Source organism: Balaenoptera musculus, chromosome 20 (genome assembly GCF_009873245.2).
Source record: "Balaenoptera musculus isolate JJ_BM4_2016_0621 chromosome 20, mBalMus1.pri.v3, whole genome shotgun sequence".
In the NCBI taxonomy this organism is placed as follows: Eukaryota; Metazoa; Chordata; class Mammalia; order Artiodactyla; family Balaenopteridae; genus Balaenoptera; species Balaenoptera musculus.
In genome coordinates, this window is record NC_045804.1 from 46410281 (window position 1) to 46431115 (window position 20835).

At 50.4% G+C, this 20835-nt stretch overlaps 1 protein-coding gene across 1 annotated transcript in view; it reads right to left on the bottom strand.

The window, feature by feature from the left end:
• The window catches only part of PITPNA (phosphatidylinositol transfer protein alpha), a 37449-nt gene extending 20833 nt beyond the window's left edge, over positions 1–16616 (bottom strand). Inside the window, exons 1-4 of the mRNA XM_036835633.1 lie at positions 16362–16616; positions 12270–12300; positions 7425–7570; positions 3313–3404 (exon numbers count right to left, since the gene is read on the bottom strand). Of these exons, the coding sequence (XP_036691528.1) occupies positions 3313–3404; positions 7425–7570; positions 12270–12300; positions 16362–16381 (289 nt within the window). The 5' untranslated portion in view covers positions 16382–16616. The remainder of the gene's footprint in view (positions 1–3312; positions 3405–7424; positions 7571–12269; positions 12301–16361) is intronic.
• Positions 16617–20835: the final 4219 nt, after the last annotated feature.

Here is a 20835-nt window from a genome sequence, read left to right on the forward strand (position 1 = left end):
GTGTGGGGACCCGCTGCTCTGCCGTCGGAGTGTCACCTGGTGTCCCCCCACCACCACTTCCCGGGGCACAGAGCAGGGCACTGTAGGCCAGGCACTGTCTATCTGCCCTCTGCATCCTTCCTCTCACTGTAACCAAACCTCTCACCCTCCACACTCCTGATCATTGTAATGAGACCCCCTCGGAAAGCACCGTTCAATTATTTATCAGAGAAAATGACTGCAGCTCTAATGTCACTGGGGAACAGACTAGCCCTCCTCCTGACCACAGCCCAGATCATTCTGTACCCTCTGACTTTAGCAGTTATCGCAATTTCAGATGGATGCCACACTGCCCCATCTGACAGTACATGGGGCTAACAGTCAAATTCCATAACTCCAAAACTGAAACTAAGGTTACCTCTGAGATTGAGGAGAATTTGAAATATAAGGGATAAGATCCACCTTGTATAGAAACGACCCAAGAGACTATCAGTAATTTCCCTGAATCCAACGAAAGATATTTGCAAGAAAGCATCAGATCAAGATTATAACTAAAAGGGCTATTGAAATAACTGCCCTGTTATTAGTTTAACAAAAAAGGAAATGCAGGGTATGATATCCACTGAGGGCGAGTCCAGAGAGACCAGTTTGGCAGAAATTCTCCAGCACTGTCCTGGGAGCAAGAGCCCTGGGCTGTGTACATGGCACATCTAGCAGCCCCATCCTGAGTGTCAGGTTGGCCTGGTTTGATGACACTAGCCCGCAAGGTTCTCCCACTAACCACCTGATTCTGAGTCTATGCTCTCTGAGCAACCTTCTCCTAGTTTGGCCTCTGTTGGGACAGAAAGTGCTAATCAACAGACACAAGGCGGGACTTCCCTGGTGGTGCAGTGGTTCAGAATCCGCCTGCCAATGCAGGGGACATGGGTTCGATCCCTCATCCGGGAAGATTCCCACATGCCGCGGAGCAACTAAGCCCGTGCGCCACAACTACTGAGCCTGCGCTCTAGAGCCCGCCAGCCACAACTACTGAAGCCTGTGCACCTAGAGCTCGTGCTCCACAACAAGAGAAGCCACCGCAATGAGAAGCCCGCACACCGCAACAAAGAGTGGCCCCCGCTCACCGCAGCTAGAGAAAGCCTGCGCGCAGCAACGAAGACCCAACGCAGCCAAAAATAAAATAAATAAAATAAATACATTTATATAAAAAAGACATTCATTCTGTATGATGCTGCGTTGTGACTGTAAAGTCAGCACCCACTGAAGAAGCCAACCTCCTCTCCCCTACTCCCTGCCTCTCCTCTTCACGGAGTATTTAGAAATTACATTTTTCTTCTTTTGGCCAAGGATCAGAAGATGCGAATGAACATGTGGCGTCTAGAAAAATGCCCATGTCAGCTGCAGCACACTCTCCCCAGAATTACAGAGGACAGTGGCATCTCTCAGTTGGCACAAGCTGTGTACCCAGAACCCCGCCCCAGGCATGCAGCAGTCCACCCTATCCGTTTGCCTCCTTTATGCCAAGTTGGCTAAGGTTCTTACGACACATGCTCAATGCAACTCACTTACACATCAAGAAAATTCACCTCTGGCCCTAGACCAGACACACCCAGCCACTGTGCACACTGTCTTTTAAGAAAGTGTGGAAAAAAAAAAAAAGAAAGTGTGTACGTGCCTCTTTTCCAAGAATTGAACAGCTTCCTGCCTGATGCTTAGGGAATAGTGATGTTTGCATTTTCAGCTACAACAATAAAACTCTAAGCATTACACATCCCAGGTCCCACCAATGACTGTGCACCTCCTGATACAAGGTTCTTGAACCTGCGTAGGATTGAAGAGAGCAATGACCCTGTGATCTAGACTTTAGTCATTCCCAAAGTCAAAGTCTCCAACATGTATCTTCTTCATCAGATACAATCTAGGGAGTGCCAGGTCCCAACAAATAAGAGAAGTATAAGCAGAGGCTGGCAGGAGGAGCCCACAGGCAGACCGTCTGTGCCAACAAATGTAGATTGGCTGGGGGAAAAGCCACTTAACTCACAGTCGACTTCTAGGGGACCTCTAGAGAACCCCCTGCTAGAATTCCAGAATGTCTAGAATAGAAAGTTCTCTGTGAAGGTTCAAATCTTTCCTTTCTAGAAACTCCAGATAGAAGACTAGGGAAGATTAAGAGAATAATTCCACTCCTATTCCCACCTTCAACTATAGCACATGCTGGTCTAGGGAGTTCCCTGGTGGTCCGCTAATTAGGACTCGGAGCTTTCACTGCCAAGGCCTGGGTTCAATCCCTGGTCAAGGAACTGAGATCCCACAAGCAACATGGTGCAGCCAAAAAAATCCACAAAAAGCCAAACCATGCTGGTCTAGTGGAAGCCACTGATTCAGGGCTCTTAGAAGTGACTTCCCTCCTGCTGGTCCCCCTCACTCAAATCTGGTGTGCGGACTGCAGGTGTTATATAACATACTTGGGGGCTAGCTGTTTCTAAACCCTTTGCCATCAAATATTGGGCTTATTTCAACTTTTCCCCAACAACATCAGGGTTTTCTTTGCTATGTTTTCTTGGTGTCTAGGTCTGGCCCTTCTCCAGTGCAGGAAGGTCACCCTGCAAGGCCCCTTCCTATGACTGCCTCTCTCAAAAGTCCCTGGGCCTCACTGCTGCTTTTCAAGCCAAACATGAATACATCCTATTAAAACTGGAAATTTCAGTATCTAACAATAAGGGAGTAGCTTAAAAAGATCCCAGTACATTCATACAATGGAATACTATGCAACTATTAATAAGTTTTTAAAAATAGACTATATGTAGTGACAGAGAAAAGGTTTCCCATTTACTGAGTAAAAATGAACAATTTAATAATTAGTATGATTTGACCCAAAATTTGGCTGAAAAACGTGTCTGGAGACTTTATATACATGTGTATATGAAAGCATTTTAAAAAAGGATTAGAAAGACACTAAAATGTTAAGTGACTAGAAATGAAAGGATCATGGGTGATTATTTTCTTGTTTATATGTATTCTCCAAGACAGAGGACATTACTTTTGTAATCAGTAAAAACCAAAATTATCATACCATCCCCAAATTGGAGGGATTGGTTCTATGCCATCTTGGGCCATGGCTACTTGGTGGTTCCCAGCCAGCTGGCTGCCAAATTGCACTAGACAACACTGGCACTCACTACCGGCCTGAAGGGAGGCCCCAAGCTCATCCTTCCACTGGCTTAATCTGGAAAATGAAGGTGGGACACAAAACCCCAATTCACTACCACCCCTGGGCCTACTTGGCCACACCCTCCATCCACCGTGGGGCCCAAATTCCAGCTCTGCACTCACCTGTTCTGCAATAAGGGTAGGCATTCCACGCTTTTTCATGTATATTCAGGGCTCCCTCCGGGGCCAGCATTCGAACAAATGTGGGCACTTTGCTGTAGTGAGAAAAGGGTTATAAAGAGAAACAGAGGAGAGAGTTAGAAGACAATGGGCTTCTACTGCACATTCTCCAGGCTGCAGCTGCAGCTCCAGCTTCTTCGTGGGGAGTTGACATGCAAGTTCCCCTGAGACCAGCAGGTTACACTGTGTGTGAAAAGCCACCTATCAGAGCCCGACACCCCAGCTCGGCTGGCTACTAACATCCACCCGCAACTTGCCCCCCTACCTGCCAGGAACAGGACAGCAGGTGAGGCTCCGGGCTACCTGCCACGGCTTATCAGTCCTTACGCGATCATTACGCACTGTTCCAGAGCTCACTGGGCCCAGGGCGTGGTACTACACATCGCAAGGATGAGATGTCTTCAAGAGTGGACCAGAGTGACTGGCTGACTAACTTGGAATATGGGATCCAAGATGACTTGATCTGCTACGGTCAGTTCTGGGCAGCCAGGAGGGCCTCAGGGCCATCTGCCTCCCAGGACAAAATATTTTCTTCCATTCAATTCTTATCTCAGGTTACAGAGCAGCAGGTACCATATGAGCTCTTTTTGTTTCTTTTGTTTAAAAAAAGGTATGTGTATTCCTCTGCCTCAGCTTTTAACTGGTAATCTCCGCAGTCTTAGCAGGCTCCAACAACCTCATCAACTTAGTGCCTGAGGCCTAAGAAAAAGAGCTACCTCCAGGACACAGCTAACTCCGAACGCAGAGCAGCGCACTGAGATCCACTCACTCTTGGCCACACTCATTCAGGTAAGTATTTCTATGAGTTAGGCACCACGATGCATGTAGAAATCACACAGACATGGCTCCTGCCCTCAGGGAGCTTCCGTTCTAGTGAGAAGTGGAACTAACCAGGCAGAGCACTGTGAGAACACGGTGCATGGCGAGGCTCCCCAGGGAAAGGAAGGTTTACACAGAGTAGCGAGTGGGTAGGACTGAGCTAGACAAGAGGATGGCAGTTGGGTGGGAAAAGCTGGGGGGAAGAGAGAGAAGTTCAGAGTAGCTGATGTAAGGTATGAGATGGGGAATACAGGAGAACAAGCAGAGGCTGGGTCATAAAAGATCTTGTAGCTGCATCAAAGAGGATGGACTTTATCCCGAGGGCAAAGGGCCATCTATAGCTTTTAAGCTAGGGAGCAACAGATCTTCTTCTGGACAGAACGCTTGGAGCTGTGCGGAGAAGTGGAAAGCATGGAGACCAGTTAGGAGCTGCTGTGGTAATCCAGACAAGAGATGATGGAAGAAAATGGAAATGCTGGAGATAACCAAGGAGATGGACTCAAAAGGACTTGATGAGGGACTTCCCTGGTGGTCCAGTGCTAAAGAATCTGCCTTACAATGCAGGGGACGCAGGTTCGATCTGTGGTCAGGGAACTAAGATCCCACATGCCACGGGGCAACTAAGCCCACGCACCACAACTACTGAGCTCTTGAGCCTCAACTAGAGAGCCCGTGTGTGGCAAACTACAGAGCCCACGTGCTCTGGAACCCATGCACCACAACTAGAGAGAGAAAAACCTGCACGCCACAACTAGAGAGAAGCTCGTGCGCCGCAGTGAAAGATCCCGCATGCCTCAACAAAGATCCCACGTGCCACAACTAAGACCCGATGCAGCCAAAAATAAAATAAAATAAATAAATAATAAATAAATCTTTGAAAAAAAAAAGGACTTGATAAGATGAACAAGGAAGAGGGTGTTGTGAACCCATGGTTTCTGATTTGGGACAACTAACGGCTTTGGTCCTCATGAGGGGAGGTGGTCATGGCATTCAGCACTGTTGGTTTTCTTTTCTTTTCTTGGCAATTGGGTGTTTTGGGGTTAAGAGTAGTGGTAGGTAGCAGTTCAAAGTTTCCACCCTCTCCATAAGGGAGAAGGTGAGACATGTCCCACCCTCCATATGTACAGACCTCCTCTCTGCCACTTTGGTTGGACCAACTGAGTCTTGAGGAACCAACTGGCCCCTACTACCAGCCTCACTATCTCTTTTCAAAGTCCTCTTTAAAAAATACAAATGTGCTATGGGGAAAGTGTGTCTTTTTTTAATTCATTAATTGATTTTTGGCTGCGCTGGGTCTTCATTGCTGCGTGCAGGCTTTCTCTAGCTGTGGTGAGCGGGGGCTACTCTTTGTTGCAGTGCGCGGGCTTCTCATTGCAGTGGCTTCTCCTGTTGCGGAGCACGGGCTCTAGGTTCGCAGGCTTCAGTAGCTGTGGCACGAGGGCTTCAGTAGTTGTGGCCTGCGGGTTCTAGAGCGTAGGCTTAGTAGTTGTGGCACAGGGTTTAGTCGCTCCGTGGCAATGTGGGATCTTCCCAGCCCAGGGCTCGAACCCATGTTCCCTGCAATTAGCGGGCGGATTCTTAACCACTGCGCCACAGGGGAAGCCCCAGAAGGTGTGTCTTAAGCCTTATTCTAATCAACAGTTAGTGGCTCAGTAAGGATTGGTTGGCAGTCAACTCAGAGGAGGACGAGGAGAAGGCATGGAGGGAAAAGAGCACAATGTCAAGGAAATGGGATCCTGGTGAGTTGGTCTTTTTTGTTTTGTTTTTTAACTTTTTGACCACACCACACGGCATGTGGGATCTTAGTTCCCCGACCAGGGATCAAACCCGTGCCCCCTGCAGTGGAAGAACGGAATCTTAACCGTTGGACCACCAGGAAGTCCTTTGATGAGATTTTTTCCCCACTTCAGTGTTGTTCTCTTCCTGGCTCTGGCACTCACAAAATCCTGGACCCCTCTGGGCTGGCACTTTTACATCCCTAGATCAGCAGACTACATTAAATCAGCGATTTTACCAAATGAAAATGAAACTGCTTTGCTCAGTTTAATTGACTAGAGATTAAGGTTCAGGTTTAAGTTGCACAGCAATGTGAATGTTACTTAATGCCACTGAACTTAAAAATGGTGGGACTTCCCTCGTGGCACAATGGATAAGACTCCGTGCTCCCAATACAGGGGGCCCAGGTTCGATCCCTGGTCAGGGAACTAAATCCCACATGCGTGCCACAACTAAGGAGCCTGCCTGCCGCAACTAAGATCCAGTGCAACCAGATAAATAAATAAATAAGTAAATATTGTTTTTAAAATGGTAAAAATGGTGAATTTTGTGTTATGTACATTTTACCACAATTAAAAAAAAATAGCAGGCTTATTTTTTCCAGTACTGGGTAGTTTCTAAAACTAGATTGATTCAATTTCCATGCAAGCTGGTGTATGTTTACTATGGCTTTCAATGTCCTTCGGGCCAGCTTACAGTTTACTGAAATATTACTGTCTTGGTGAGGGATTCAGCAATTCTGTGGTTTGCAATGGATTTTGGTACAACAATCAGTTCAAGCTATACTCTTAAATACTTATGCCTTTGATCCAAAGAGAGGTACCAAAATTTCTCCGGTAGCTGATTTCACAATATCAGAATTTAAAATACTACCTGACTCCACAATTCTACTTGTAGGAACATTTACTATAGATTTACACACACTGAGTATATCAAAAGATTTGTGCAGAAGGAGTTTTAGTGGGGTACTGTATGTAAACATCTGGAAATGACTGTAAATATACGTCAAGAGAAGACTGGTGAAACAACTTCTAGCACATTTGTTCAAAGATACGACGTGTACTTTAAAAGAATGAGGCCAAATATGCTGACAGTGAAAGAGCCATGACATGATAAGAAAGAAGAGATCCCATCTCTGTCAGATAACAAAGGAAATGAACAGCCATTTACACACACAGTGTGTGCACACGAACACACACACACACACGCACACACACAACTCTGGTACTCACAGACAATGGAAGGGCCCACACTTCTGAGGACTAGGAGCCTGGTGGGGTGAGTACTACTTTTATTTAAGAACAAACAACCCTTTAAATAAGCAAAGAAGAACCACCTCTACCTACTCTCACAGGTGAAGCAACTTGAGCAACCAGCTAACAACTCAGAAAACACCCCGAATGATCCGCTGTCTCCACTTTGATGCCAGGACGCCTTCGCTCTGCCGCGCAGCCACCTACCTCTGTAAGTGGTAGATCTTGTGCGTGTACTGGCCTTTCTCGCCGTCCTTGTCATAGGGCTCATTCACCAGGACCTCCACGCCTTCACCACCACCCGTTTCATTTTTGCTGGCCTCAGCCACAGAATACAGCTGCCCTGCTTGGTACTGCAGAAACAGAGGGGTGGGGGTTGCCGCCAACGCAGGGTCTTCTCGATGGCGGCACACGGCCCAGTTCCCAGGAACTGTCCGGTTAGATCGCTCTGGGACCCCCTGATCCGGGAGCTCATCCCGCAGTTTCTCATGTGGCCTTGCCCAAATCCGCCCAGAGCCACTAAGCAACGGTGCTCCGTGGCCTCTCTTTAGCCATCAGGTGTGTTTAATTTCATCTTTCCCATTTTCACATCCTACTTCAAGGCTTAAGGAGGCAGGTGAATATGCTTAATCTCACAGCACTATCCAGAAAATAGAGTCCAAGGTAGTTTTTGCCCTGGACCTGCCTTTGGTCCCAGATCCCCAAACAAGATCTGGGTTGGTTGTTAGAAATCTCTTTATCCCATTCATTTAAACAGATCCTAACACATGACTTCTTGTAAAGAAAGGTACCCAGTGCACTGTGAAATCCACAACCCCTGCTATAAAACTGGCTCATCTGCTTGTTTCTTCTCCAGCGTTGGGCCCCTCCTCACCCTGCCAGCAGCTCACAGAGCAGTCCTGCAGGAAACCAAACCTCCTGATGCTTTCCTGATTCCTGGTGGGGCTGAAGCAAGCGCCCTGCTTCCCATATTAGATAGCACAGATTCCTATCCCACAGGGCTGGCTGGGTGCACCCTCTACGTTGGCACTTACTAGATGGCCAAAGCCTAGTTTTCCTTTATTTGGGTCACATGCCACCCTATCAAGTCACCAGTCAAGATCACTGGGCTCCTCTGATCCCTCAAGACAACTCAGTATTGGGGCCAATGACCTGGGCAGTGCCCAGGCCTGGCCCTTCTGCTCCCTTCTCTCTGAGGGAAGCTGTCTAGAGGGGAAAATGAGGTGAAAAGAGAATAAACAGCAACCGTTAAAGCAGGAAGTTACGCCTATACCAAAGGATGCATCTTCCCTATCACGGCCAATGCCACCAGGCACAACAGTTTAGGGAGTATGAGAAAAAGAAACTTGACTATAGTTTGGGAAGGGGTTGGGGATCGATTTTCCTCACCCTCCACGCCCCCTCCCCAAGCTCCTGGTACTCTCAGGAGTGAAAGACAAAGGTCTTTCTCCCTTTGAGGCCTGCTCTACCTGGCAGCCTCCTAAGTACCACAGGGACGTTTCTGGGCAAAACATGGAAGGAGGTAAGGCAGCACACCAGGACAATTCACTGTTCACCACGAAGCTGAAAGAGCCCTAACTTCCAAAGCAAAAACGCAGTACAGGATGCCAAGGAAAGGCCCAGGCAAACCGTCAAGGCTGGGTTAATCCTGTAAAGAGGAACATCTGGGTGAGAGCCAGTCACCTTGACCTTGCTAATCCAGAGCAACATCAGGGCTGCTTCAGTGCCCCCAGGGAACCCCAAGCTGTCCCTCTGCCTTTCCAAGTCCACCCCCTAACAGAGGCATACATGAAAACCCCTATCAAGTGGGTCAGGATTTGGCTGAGCCAGGGGTTCCTAGGAGGCAACAGTAATTCTGTTTCAGAGAAGAGTCATAAGAACATCTAACCACTGACTCAGCAATCCTAAAGGGAAGGGGAGGCCGGTTTTACCAGGCCGGTGGAGGGGACTGGGGGGCCGGCTGGTGGTGCTGCTTGCGGAGGGGCCCCGGCAGAGACTAATCCCCTTCATTTGGTTCCTCTTCAGCTGCAGGAATCAGAGGGCAGGCTCTAAGAGGATCAGTGTGTTGGGCTGGCATCTTCCCCTTTTAATCTCTCTTGATATTCTGATCCTTTAATCCCAATGAGACATGTAAGGCAGTTTTGTTAATCCTAAGAGGTGAGTAAGACTAGCCTCCACAAGCTACAAGTAAGGGACACGTTTCATGTCAGAGGGTTCCCTTTGGCACCGTGGCTCTGCACCCTGGGAAAGCAGAAAGCAGCCAGACTCAGATGGGGTAGAGGTGGGGGATGGGGATCAGAACATTAAATCAGATAAAGAGCCCCAAGGAGATGGGGATTCCAGCCTCCTCTGGCCCAGGACAGTGCTGCTCCCTGCCCTGGAGATCTGCTCCGTTGTTCCCAAGAAAGAAGACAGCTAAGGAAAACAGAGACTCCACCACTTTGGCAGTCTGGGAGTGGGAGCCCAGGAAGATATAGTGGGTGGGCCTGAAACATGTCATGAAAAACAGCACAGCTGTTGGTCCCACCCCCATGGACCTGCCAGCCCAGGCACCAAAGGGGCCTGGTGCCATGCATCTTTGGAAATGAGAAGTAAAACAATCCTACCCACAGTAGCGGGAAAAGGTGGGCCAAACTGAGTCAAGCAACCACTGGTGGACACACAGTGTCCTGATGGTCATAAAGACAGGGGCTTCTCTATTCTCTTTTCATTCCCCTTCCAAATCAGAAAGCTCTGAGGGCCTCCAATTGGGAAGTGAATCCAACAGCCACATGACACTGGGCTGTTCCCATGGGAACCGTTAGTCAGGATGGGTTATCAATAAAGACTCTGAGAAGGTTGGTCATTACTTATTTCTTCTTTGGCTTCCGCATTCAAGATTTTCTGATCTTCTGGAACTAAGGTTCAAGCCACTGAAAGAGCAGCTCCTGCTTCAACGCTGCACAGGCCAAGCACTGCTTTCTCATCAGTGGTTTATGGCTGAGAATGCGTTGACCATCACCAGGCTTACAGATGAATCGTAACCAGTGCTTACTTCCCAAGCTTCTGCTTTCAGGCTCAGTTCACCCCACAATTTCCTCAATGCTCCAAAAACAAACCACCACAAACTGAAAACCGCCAATTGTGGACGCTTTCAAGGTGAGTTCCCCTTTCCCTCCATTCTTGGCTCCACCATAAGCAATCAGCCAAGAGGTGCCCACGGACAGTGCTGGCCCTCCTGGGTCTGCCACACCTCTCAGAGACACTCCCACCTGTCATTCCATCAAGAAACTCCCTGCAGGGGCTTCCCTGGTGGCGGAGTGGTTGAGAATCCGCCTGCCAATGCAGGGGACACAGGTTCGATCCCTGGTCCGGGAAGATCCCACATGCCACGGAGCAACTAAGCCCGTGAGCCACAACTACTGAGCCCGCATGCCACAACTACTGAAGCCCGCACGCCTAGAGCCCGTGCTCCGCAACAAGAGAAGCCACCGCAATGAGAAGCCCGCGCGCCACAACGAAGAGTAGCCCCTGCTCACCGCAACTAGAGAAAGTCCGTGGGCAGCAGCGAAGACCCAACACGGCCAAAAATAAATAAATAAAATAAATAAATTTATTTTTTAAAAAAAGAAACTCCCTGTAAAAAAGATCCACTTCACCCCTAAACACCACTTGAGGAACTCCTGAACTCCCGGGGGACATCTTCCTCACTGGGGTGTGGGATCCTCCTGTACCGCAGAGAGAGAGGCATCGGACGCCCAAGTTTCAGGGCAAGTAACGTGCTGGGGCCTTCCTGCTTGGCCTCCTGGTTTGGAAAACCATCACTTGCTGTTTTTTCATAAAGAGAGCAAGGACCCCAAAGGAGATGGGTGAGCAGGGCTCCCCCAAGTCAACAGCTCTCAGCCCAAGCCCGTGGTTCCCAGGCCCCATGTACATCTCAGGGGCCTCCAGGGATCGCAGCATCTACCCAGCCATCCCCTCCCCCAGCTTCCCCAGTCTCATTTCTCTTATGCTCCTTTCCCAGAACTCCCACATCACGTTCGAGGCCCACCCTGACCCCTCCCCCAGGTCTCCACAGCTCTTAACAGATGTACAGCCCGCCACCAGAGACAATCGTCCAGGGGGCCAATGCCTGCCCACCCTCTTTGGGCGCCAAGAGGCCATTTGTCTCATCTCAAGTGTGCTGCGGGCTCTGTTGGCCTGATCTCATTTTTCGAAGGTCCATTTCATATTTGGAACAGAGTGGAAGTTATCACAAGAGCTGACACTGCAGGAAAGAAAGCGACTGAGGGCACCATACTGGCTGAGCAGCTTCACCCAAAGTCGAGCTTAACTGAAAGCTGAGGGGCCTGTGGATTCCAAAGGGAGCAAAGAACAAGGCTGAGCTGGGAGAGGAGAGTGAAGGAAGTTCAGAGAAAGGGCGGGACAAGGGAGGCTCTGTGACAGTCTTCTGCTGTCCCAGAGACCAACTCTGAGTCAGCACGGCCTATGAACCTTCTTGTGGCAAATCCTGCCAGATCCCTATACGCAGGAACGTCAGGCCCAAGAACCATAAAAGGACAGAGGGCAAGCCAAGCCCATCTGTCATTCCCTGCCCTCCGTAAAAGAAGGGTTCTGGGCCTCGGTCTTCCTAGCAGTCACGTGGAGTATGGCTAGGGAGGGCCTCAGAGATTTCCAGTCCTGCTGGTTTGTCACACAACCAGAGAGAGCCAGGCACACTTCCCTGTTGAGTCACAGAGGTCCCAGAAATGCACGTACTTAATCCCCTCAGTAATAGGTCCCCAAACAGGCTGAGTTCTAGCAGGTAAGAGGGGCTGGTTTAGTGTCTATTCAAAGTTATCTCGCTGGTCAACAGCTTGAGGCAGGTTGCACATAGTTGGTCAGATACATAAGCGCCTTCCTTCAACTGAAAATTGCACCAGGAAAATTCACATCAAGTACTGATTATCTCTATGCTAGAACAAACATGAAAACCACAAGAAGATACTACTGTGGGCCGCCAGGAGCCCAACTGAGCTAAGGGTCACAAGCAAGTATATCCAACTATGAATAAAAAGAAGAAAAAGGACTTACCTCTTCTACAGACACAGGTAGGATGACTCGACTGCAAGAGAGGGAAAAGAGTATCATCTTCAGGCTCTGAAACCTGCTCTCAAAGCATCATCTTAGAATGGTATTAAATGTTTCGTTGCATGTGCCACTACACTCACTGTCAAAAACCCAGCAGAGAATGGCCCCCTGAGTGCTTCAAGGCTACGACCCTCTGTTCCTTCTGGCACTTCATTTAGAACGCTGTGATTCAGTGCAAACCTGTCCCCTCACCAGCTACTTCCCAGGCCTCTGACTCACATTTGGAGCTGTCTTCTTCTCCCTCTCTCCCACTAATATCTTCCCCAACAAAACTCGCCAATGGGTCTACCTCTCTCCGTTAACATAGGAGGTTAACACAGGAGGACTCACCCCTGCAAACTCCGAAGCCAAGATGAGGATTCAGACCCAAAGAAGCAGGTCCTGGGGATTTACCTCTCTGTGGACCCAACCTCCCAACAACAGCCCTCAAGGTGAAAGTCTAGGAAGGGGCCAAGCTCCTTGGAGAATTAATCACCCTAAGAGCATGCACCAACCATCTCTGCTCTGGGGCCAGATATTACAACACAAGCTACTACCACAAAGCCATCAAGAGAGGACACCTAACTTATGTGCTGACCTCCAGAAGCTGTCCAAAGACACCCCAACTGATCACTTTCTTTTCCTTCTCCATTTCAATGACTACCAATTGTTGGAGGTACCACCAATCAATCACCTGATGGAGAAGCCATGGCCAGCAAAGTCCCACACTGGTCAGAACTCCACACGCAGAGGTGCGAGGGCCAGTGACCCTTCTCTGGGTGGCTTGCATTTGTAATGCAGAGCAACGGCCAACCCCCAGCTCAGAACTGTGAGGTCAGAGAGCTGAGACAAAAACGCTTGGTTGTATTCCTACGAATCAAGTCAGCTCCCAAGCTTAGATTCTCAGTTCCCAGACCCTAGGTGGAACCCCCTGGAGCCTCCCGCATCTTGCATGCTTGGTGAAGCACGTGCTGCTATGCTCTCCTTCCTACGCAGTGGTCCTGCCAATTGGGATCCTTGCTCCAGGCTGGTAAAGAGCGTGCTCACTAGTTTCTAGTCCCACAAAGGTCCCCAGATAGCAAGAAGACACCCAGAGGGATCTGAGAAAAACTTCACACTCAAGGCAAGGCACAGAGCAGAAAAGTAGCAGGAAAAACAAAATGGGCTCCAAGTCTCTACTGCCTGCTAACTCCCCTTCCTCCAGAATGACTCAAATAATGTAAATCCTGCAGGTTACTGGATGCTGCCAGTAATGCTGTCCTCCCATTAGAGAAAGCCAACAGTGCAGAAAAATACTTCCAACTTGGAGGCCACAATTTCTGCACTCTCAGGAGAAACTTCCTAGAAAACAATAAGCCTTTTATCTTCAAGAACAGCAGTAAAAATCACATCCAAGAATTTGCAGAAATCAAATCAAGGAGAATCCTGTTACAGGAAGTGTCAGAAAAATCAACAGGGACAAACTTCAGACCCTGGGCGGGCAGTAAGTCTCCCCCAAAAAGAGATGGGCATCAGCCAGTTCCTGACAGGATGTTCTGAGGCTGCTACAGGACAGCTGCACACCCGGACATTTCTCCCTGGCTCCTTGGCAGCAAAACCACTTCAGCAGCAATAGGGTGCAATTCCAAAGGACAGGGCCACAGAGGCAGTGAGGGGCTGGGACCGGAGCGGTGCTCACTTCAGTGTGACCTTCACTTGCACTCTCCAGAGCTGCAGCGCTGCGGCCACAGCCAGGTGTCTCTGATGCCCCCCTCTTGGTCCCCCGCCCAGGGATGCACACACACGCCCGAGCACACATAGGGCACAAGTTGGGCAGAAAGGAAATGCGGATGCCAGGCAGGCTCTGCATACCTGGCACCTTGGACCTTTCCCTGGCAGACTTCAAGGGGAGGAGAACAAAGACTGGGAAGGGAGGACCTCTCTTCAAAACTCACTCAGATCTCTTCTGAAGGTCCCTTCCTTTCCCTGCCTGACCTTCTTTACAAAACCTACAGGTTTCTACAGATTCTAGGATTCAACTGGGAATAGAAAAAAAGAATCAGGAGAATGGGAAAAGTCTGTCATCTGTACAGTCAAGATTAAAATCCAAAGTGCACCATGCCCTCCTCTTGTTGGATTCCCAAGATTCTTCCTCCTCACCACACAAAACTCTGTACGCTGGCTGGATCAGCATCAGATTGGATGTCAAGAAATAGAGGTGGGGGGACTTCCCTGGCGGTCCAGTGGTTAAGACTCCGCGCTTCTACTGCAGGGGGCACGGGTTCGATCCCTGGTGTGATCCCTGGTCGGGGAACTAAGACCCCCAAGCCGCACAGTGTGGCCAAAAAAAAAAAAACAAAAGGAAAAGAAAGAAATAGAGGTGGAAGGGCTTTGAAATAACACTCTTCAGATGAGGTGTCAAGCTGGGATGACACCTGGGTCTCTTCCCTTTGCTATCCAAAGCTCCACACTATATCCAAAAGTCCTAAACACCTCCAAGGAGCAAACCAGATGGGATGGGGCAAAGTCCCTTCACTGACAAAATGGAAACAGCTCTCAGCACACCTGCCTGGCTACCAAGTGAATTCCACCAGTTGCTCTCTACCCAGACACCTCCCACTTCCAGACTTTCTGGGCTTCTGGCCGAATGCTGCCCACTTGCCCTCCCCTCCAGGGAAGCACAGTTTCACTGAAAGTTCTGCACGTACACATCCAAACTCTCCTCTCCACCCACCCCCAATCTTTCCTCTTTGAAGAGAAAAAAAGAAAAGTCCTAAGATGTTTACTTGAAACCATGAGCTTCAGGAACGGGTCATCTCATATTTGAAAGATTAGCAATCCGAATATCCCCACCTGTCATCCAGTCCCATGGATTTCAGGAGCAAGCCCATCTCCCTGCAACTCCTACCAGAAGTCACTCATCTCCACCGCCCATTAACTACTCAGAAACTCCCTCACTCTTCACCATTTTCCCTCAGTCAATGGCTTTATGAAAATATCAATTCCTCAGAGCAATTTCCCCATCTCTTTGCACCAAGACTGAGAATCCCCCAGAGACACGCTGGCCCTGTCCCGCACCCCAACTCCAATAACATGTATATTTACTCACAAACATACTCTTTTTCCAAACTGTTCTCCTCCCTGGTAACATCCTAGCTCTCTCCATCACCATAACTCCCTCATATCACTTCAGCCCCTGCCCAATATTTTCTGGACTTCTCACCCAAGTGTCTCCAAGTCCCAAGCAATCATCCTAAGCCTTTTTTCCCAAATACCTCGTCCTCTGCCCCCACCACGTGGGCACCATGTCACACCATCTGTCCCCTCTGCTATCTCCTTATACCCTTCCCCTGTCGCTCAGCCTGACCCTGGCTCCCTAGTCCTTTTCCTGTGTCTACTTATCACAATCCTTCCCCTGATGCCTAAGGCAGCCACTCCTCACACCCCAGGTTGCCCTCAACACTCAGCCCCATCATCCCAACTCCATTCTTGAAGCTGTCTTATCTGATCTCCCAGTGCCCCTTGGTATTTTGTTCAGCCCCAAACCCCTCTCCACTCTGGCTGGCTCCCCGGCTCCCCAGCCCTCTCTGCCCTTGTCTGACCGTTCCTCAGCCACTCAGACAACTCCTCCCTCTCCAGTGGGTCCTCTCAGCCAGTCCTGCAGCCCTGGCTGGCCCCTTCCTCCCTTAGCCTCCACTCTAGGACCACCGCACATCTCATCCAGCACCCTCGATCCCCTCAGCCCCTCCTCATGCCCTGTCTGGCTCTCACTGTCCCCTTGACCTCATCTCAGGCCTGCCCGGCTCTCTTTGTCCCCTCAGCCTCTCCTCAGGCCTCTTCGACCCTCACTGCCCCTTGGGCCCCACCTCAGGTGCTGTCCCTCCCGCTTTAACCCCGTTCGGCCCACCTCGGGCCCTATCCGGCCCTCGCTGTCCCCTCAGCCCCTGCTGGGCCGCCCATCCAGCGCTCTCCATCCCGTCGGGCCCCGTCCGTCCTCCGCCAGGCCATCACCCTCCCTGCTCGTCATCCTCGACTCTCCCTCCCTCCTCGCTTCCGCACGGCCGGCTGGACACTCACTACTCCTTGAGCAGCACCATGTCGCTTCGCGGCTCGGCGGCTGCCCGCTGCCCACCCAGCCTCCCGCCCGCTTCCCGGCGGCCGCTCTCCCCGTGGCCCGGCCCGGCTGCCTGTGCGCCTTCGTTGTGGTCTGCTCTGTCCTCGCCGCTGTCGCTGCGGTCGCCGCGCCGGCTCCTGCCGCCCCTGCCTCGCCGCCTTCCGCACCGCTGCCGACGCCGCCCGGAGCTCCAGTTCCGCAGCGCCGCGCGGGGGCGGGGCGTCTCTGCGGCAACCAGAGCGTCACGCGCAGCGCTGCGCGCTGACCTAAGCGCGGAGGCGGAGCCTCCCCGGGCCCGCCCCCTCCCGTCCTTAAGTGGGCCGCGGCGCTGGCATCCGCGTCCAGGGTGGGTCCCAGGCGTGCGCAAGACCCGGGCAGTAGGTGGGACCGACACCGAGGTGTGCCGCAGGGTCCTAAGGGTGACTGTTCATCTGCAGGCGGAACAGATGCCCCTGTACGGTTGGGCCTCCCCGGTGGTGTGGTTTGAGATCTAGGAAGAAGTAGTGTCAAAAAATATTAATAATGGCCAAGTTTACGTGCACGTGCTCTTCTAAGGGCTTGACTCCTTACAACAGCTCTACCAGAAATGTATTATTACTATCCGCATTGACAGGTGAGGCGGAGGCAGAGCTTAAGAGACTTGCTCAAGAAAAAAAAAAAAAGAGAGAGAGAGACTTGCTCAAGTCCAAAGCTAGCATGGGATGGGGCAGAGATTTTCACCTTGCTATCTTAGTGTAATGTCTTTCTTTTTTTTTTTTAATTTATTTTATTTATTTATTTATTTTACTTTTTGGCTGCGTTGGTTCTTCGTTGCTGCGTGCGGCGAGCAGGGGTTACTCTTCATTGTGGTGCGCTGGCTTCTCATTGCAGTGGCTTCTCTTGTTGTGGAGCTCTAGGGCTCTAGGCACATGGGCTTCAGTAGCTGTGGCATGAGGGCTCAGCAGTTGTGGCTCGCGGGCTCTAGAGCACAGGCTCAGTAGTTGTGGCACACGGGCTTAGTTGCTCTGCAGCATGTGGGATCTTCCTGGACCAGGGATCGAACCTGTATCCCCTGCATTGGCAGGTGGATTCTTAACCACTGCGCCACCAGGGAAGTCCCAATACAGTAAATCATTATTTAACAATTGCCATGTGCTGGCTCTCTCCAGGAAGTAATCAAACCCTGCCGTCTGGAGCTTGCAGTCTAGCTGGGAAAGCTACATCTACTCACTCACTCCGTAAAATATTGATTGAACTCCTTGCCCTGTCCTGGGCCTTCCTCTAGGCTCTCAGGTTATAGGGATGACCAAGAAAAACAAGGTCCTTCCCTTGTTCGGTGGGGCGAGGCAGAATATAAACAAATGCAGAAATAACTTCAAGTAGAGGTGAATGTTATGAAGAGGCTGAACAGGGTGACTGTGGGCAGTGTGGGTGGTATTAGCTGGGTGGTCAAGAAAGACTCTAAGAGGCCGTGTTTTGGGAATTCCCTGGCGGTCCAGTGGTTAAGACTCAAGGCTGGGCTTCCCTGGTGGCGCAGTGGTTGGGGGTCTGCCTGCCGGTGCGGGGGGCGCGGGTTCGGGCCCTGGTCTGGGGGGATCCCGCATGCCGCGGAGCGGCTGGGCCCGTGAGCCACGATTGCTGGGCCTGCGCGTCTGGAGCCTGTGCTCCGCAGCGGGGGGGGGGGGGGGGGGGGGGGGGGGCCGCGGTGGTGGGGGGCCCGCGCGCCGCGGTGAGGAGTGGTCCCCGCTTGCCGCGGCTGGAGAGGGCCCTCGCGCGGAGGCGAGGACCCAGCACAGTCATGAATAAATTAAAAAAAAAAAAAAAAAAAGACTCAAGGCTTTCACTGCTGGGGGCCTGGGGGCCGGGTTCAGTCCCTTGTGGGGGAATTAAGATCCCACAAGCCATGAGTTTCAGCCAAAAACAAGAGGCCATGGGACTTCCCTGGTGGTCCGGTGGCTGAGACTCTGCACTCCTAATGCATGGGGCCCGGGTTCGATCCCTGTTCAGGGAACTAGGTCCCACATGCCGCAACTAAGACCCAGTGCAGCCAAATAAATATTTAAAAAAAAAAAAAAAGAGGCCATGTTTAGACAGAGACCTGAATGAGTTGAGATGAGGGAGCTTGGAGGGCCATGCAGGGCACTGGGGGAAGTAACAAGCAAAACAATCATTAAAACACCTGAGAAACAGCCTCCATCTGGAGGAGCTCATGGAGAGGAGGCCTTGCACTTGCAGAAAACTGTACCTAGTGACCGAGGTAGCTGGCCATAAAGGTGACCATGTGTGACACAAGGAACAGTGCTGGAAAGGGTCCAAGGAGAGGCCTCCTGGGCTGAAAAGGTGTAGGAAGTATCTGGGGACAAGGGGGATTTGAGACAGATTTGGCTAGACAAGGGAAATGGCATCTTCGGAGGGAAAGGAACATATGCAAAGGTGCAGAGGCAGGGTTCTATGTGGGCGGAATTTGTGGGGTGGGGAGACCAGGGTAGAGCCCCTGGTCAGAGCATGAGTGGTTCATGTGGTGGACACACACACAGGCGGGACGGAGTGTGGGAACTTGAGTGCCAAGTTCAAGATCTGGCCTTAAGGAATCCCCACTCCTCATCATCCAGAATCAACTGTTAGCGAGATTTTGCCACACTTGCTTCATCTCTTTTCTGAAACATTTTAAAGCAGATCTCAGACATCGTGGCATCTCCGCCCTCCATGTTTCCGTGTGCATTCTAGAAATATGGATATTTTCTTATGAATCCACAATGCCATGATCATACTGAACAAAATTAATAATTTCTTGATATTATCTCATACCAAGTTCAGATTTCCCTAATCGTCTAAAAAATGTAATTCTGTAGTTTATTTTAGATACAATCAGTATCTGAACAAGTCTGCATTTTTTTTTCCTTCACATTTTATTTTCAGTTGCTCTGCTTCTTACATCTCTCACTCTAGCAAGCTTTGCTTCAGGTGTGCATAAGAGTTAGGCCTGGGGCTTCCCTGGTGGCACAGTGGTTAAGAATCTGACTGCCAATGCAGGAGACACAGGTTCGAGCCCTAGTCAGGGAAGATCCCACATGCCACGGAGCAACTAAGCCTGAGCGCCACAACTACTGAGCCTGCGCTCTAGAGCCCACGAGTCACAACTACTGAAGCCTGTGCGCCTAGAGCCCGTGCTCCGCAGCAAGAGAAGAAAGAAAGAAAGAGAGAGTGAGTTAGGCTTTACATGCGGGGCCCACAGCACTCTCCAGGGTGCCCCACTGTGAGTCAACAGTACCACTGTGGGAACGGACCCCCTGGTGCCTGATGCCCTGGAGTCCCAGCCCTACCACTTCCCACTGTGTGACCTTGTGCAGGTTCCTTAACCTCTCTGAGCCTCAGCTCCTTCATTTGTAAAATGGGGACGATGGTAGTGGCTACCATGTGGGATTGCTGGGCATCGTAGATGAGGCAATGTGCATAAAGCAACTTCATGCAGGATATGCACATTTCTGTATTATCATTCTGGAGGAAAGGATGCTGTGAGGAAGGAGGGATGGACACTACTGCCCCTAGAGGCTACTTCTACGTGCTCCAGGCTGAACAGGCAAGAAGGACGTGACTCTCCAGTGTCACAGCGATCTTTCTGTCTCGCATGCCTCTCTTTCTTTGTCTCTCTCCCTCCCTCCCTCTTTGTACCCACCTTCTCTCCATCTCTCTAGCTACCTCCCCTTCTGTCTCTCCTCTCCATCTCTTGGTATCTCTGTTTCTCTTTCTGTCGATCTCTCTTTATCTCACCTCTTGTGAAAACACAGCCACCTCTTAATTTCTCTCTCTTGGAAATCTGGTCTTGAAGGTACCTTCTTTCTTAAAGTGAGGCCTATGGGAGCACCATGTGGTCAGCCTGTCCCCAAATAGGAGATCTTGGCTCCTTTCCTGTTGTTACCATTGTGTACGTGTTTGTGTGTTTTTTAATAAAATGTTGACTTGGCAAAAAAAAAAAAAAAGTCTTTCTGTATCTCTTTCTGTCTCTCCCTGTCTCTTTATTTTTGTTCTCTCTCTGTGCCCCCTCTGTCTCTCTCTCTTTCTGTTCCTCTGTAACTCTGTCCTCTCGCTCTCTCTCTCTTTAATCTCTCTTGTTATCTCTCCTCTCTCCATCTCTCTGTGTTTCTCTGTCTCTCTTTACCTCTCTTCCTGTCTCACCTCCCTCCATGTTTCCCTCTCTCTGTCTCTCCCCATCACTGCCATCTGCTCTGGGTAATGACCTGCTCTCTCTGTTCTGTCTTGTACTCTCTCTCCCTCTCTCTCTCTCTCTCTCTCTCTCTCTCTCTCTCCCCTTTGTCTCGCTGTCTGTGCATCTCACAGTTCTGGACCACCCCCGCACTTGCTCCTGGCTGGCTGGCCCTTGTTACCGCTTCGTCACAGCCACACCTGTAACCCATCTCTGTGTATCTCAGAGAGACCGCATTTCACTGTTTCCATCTT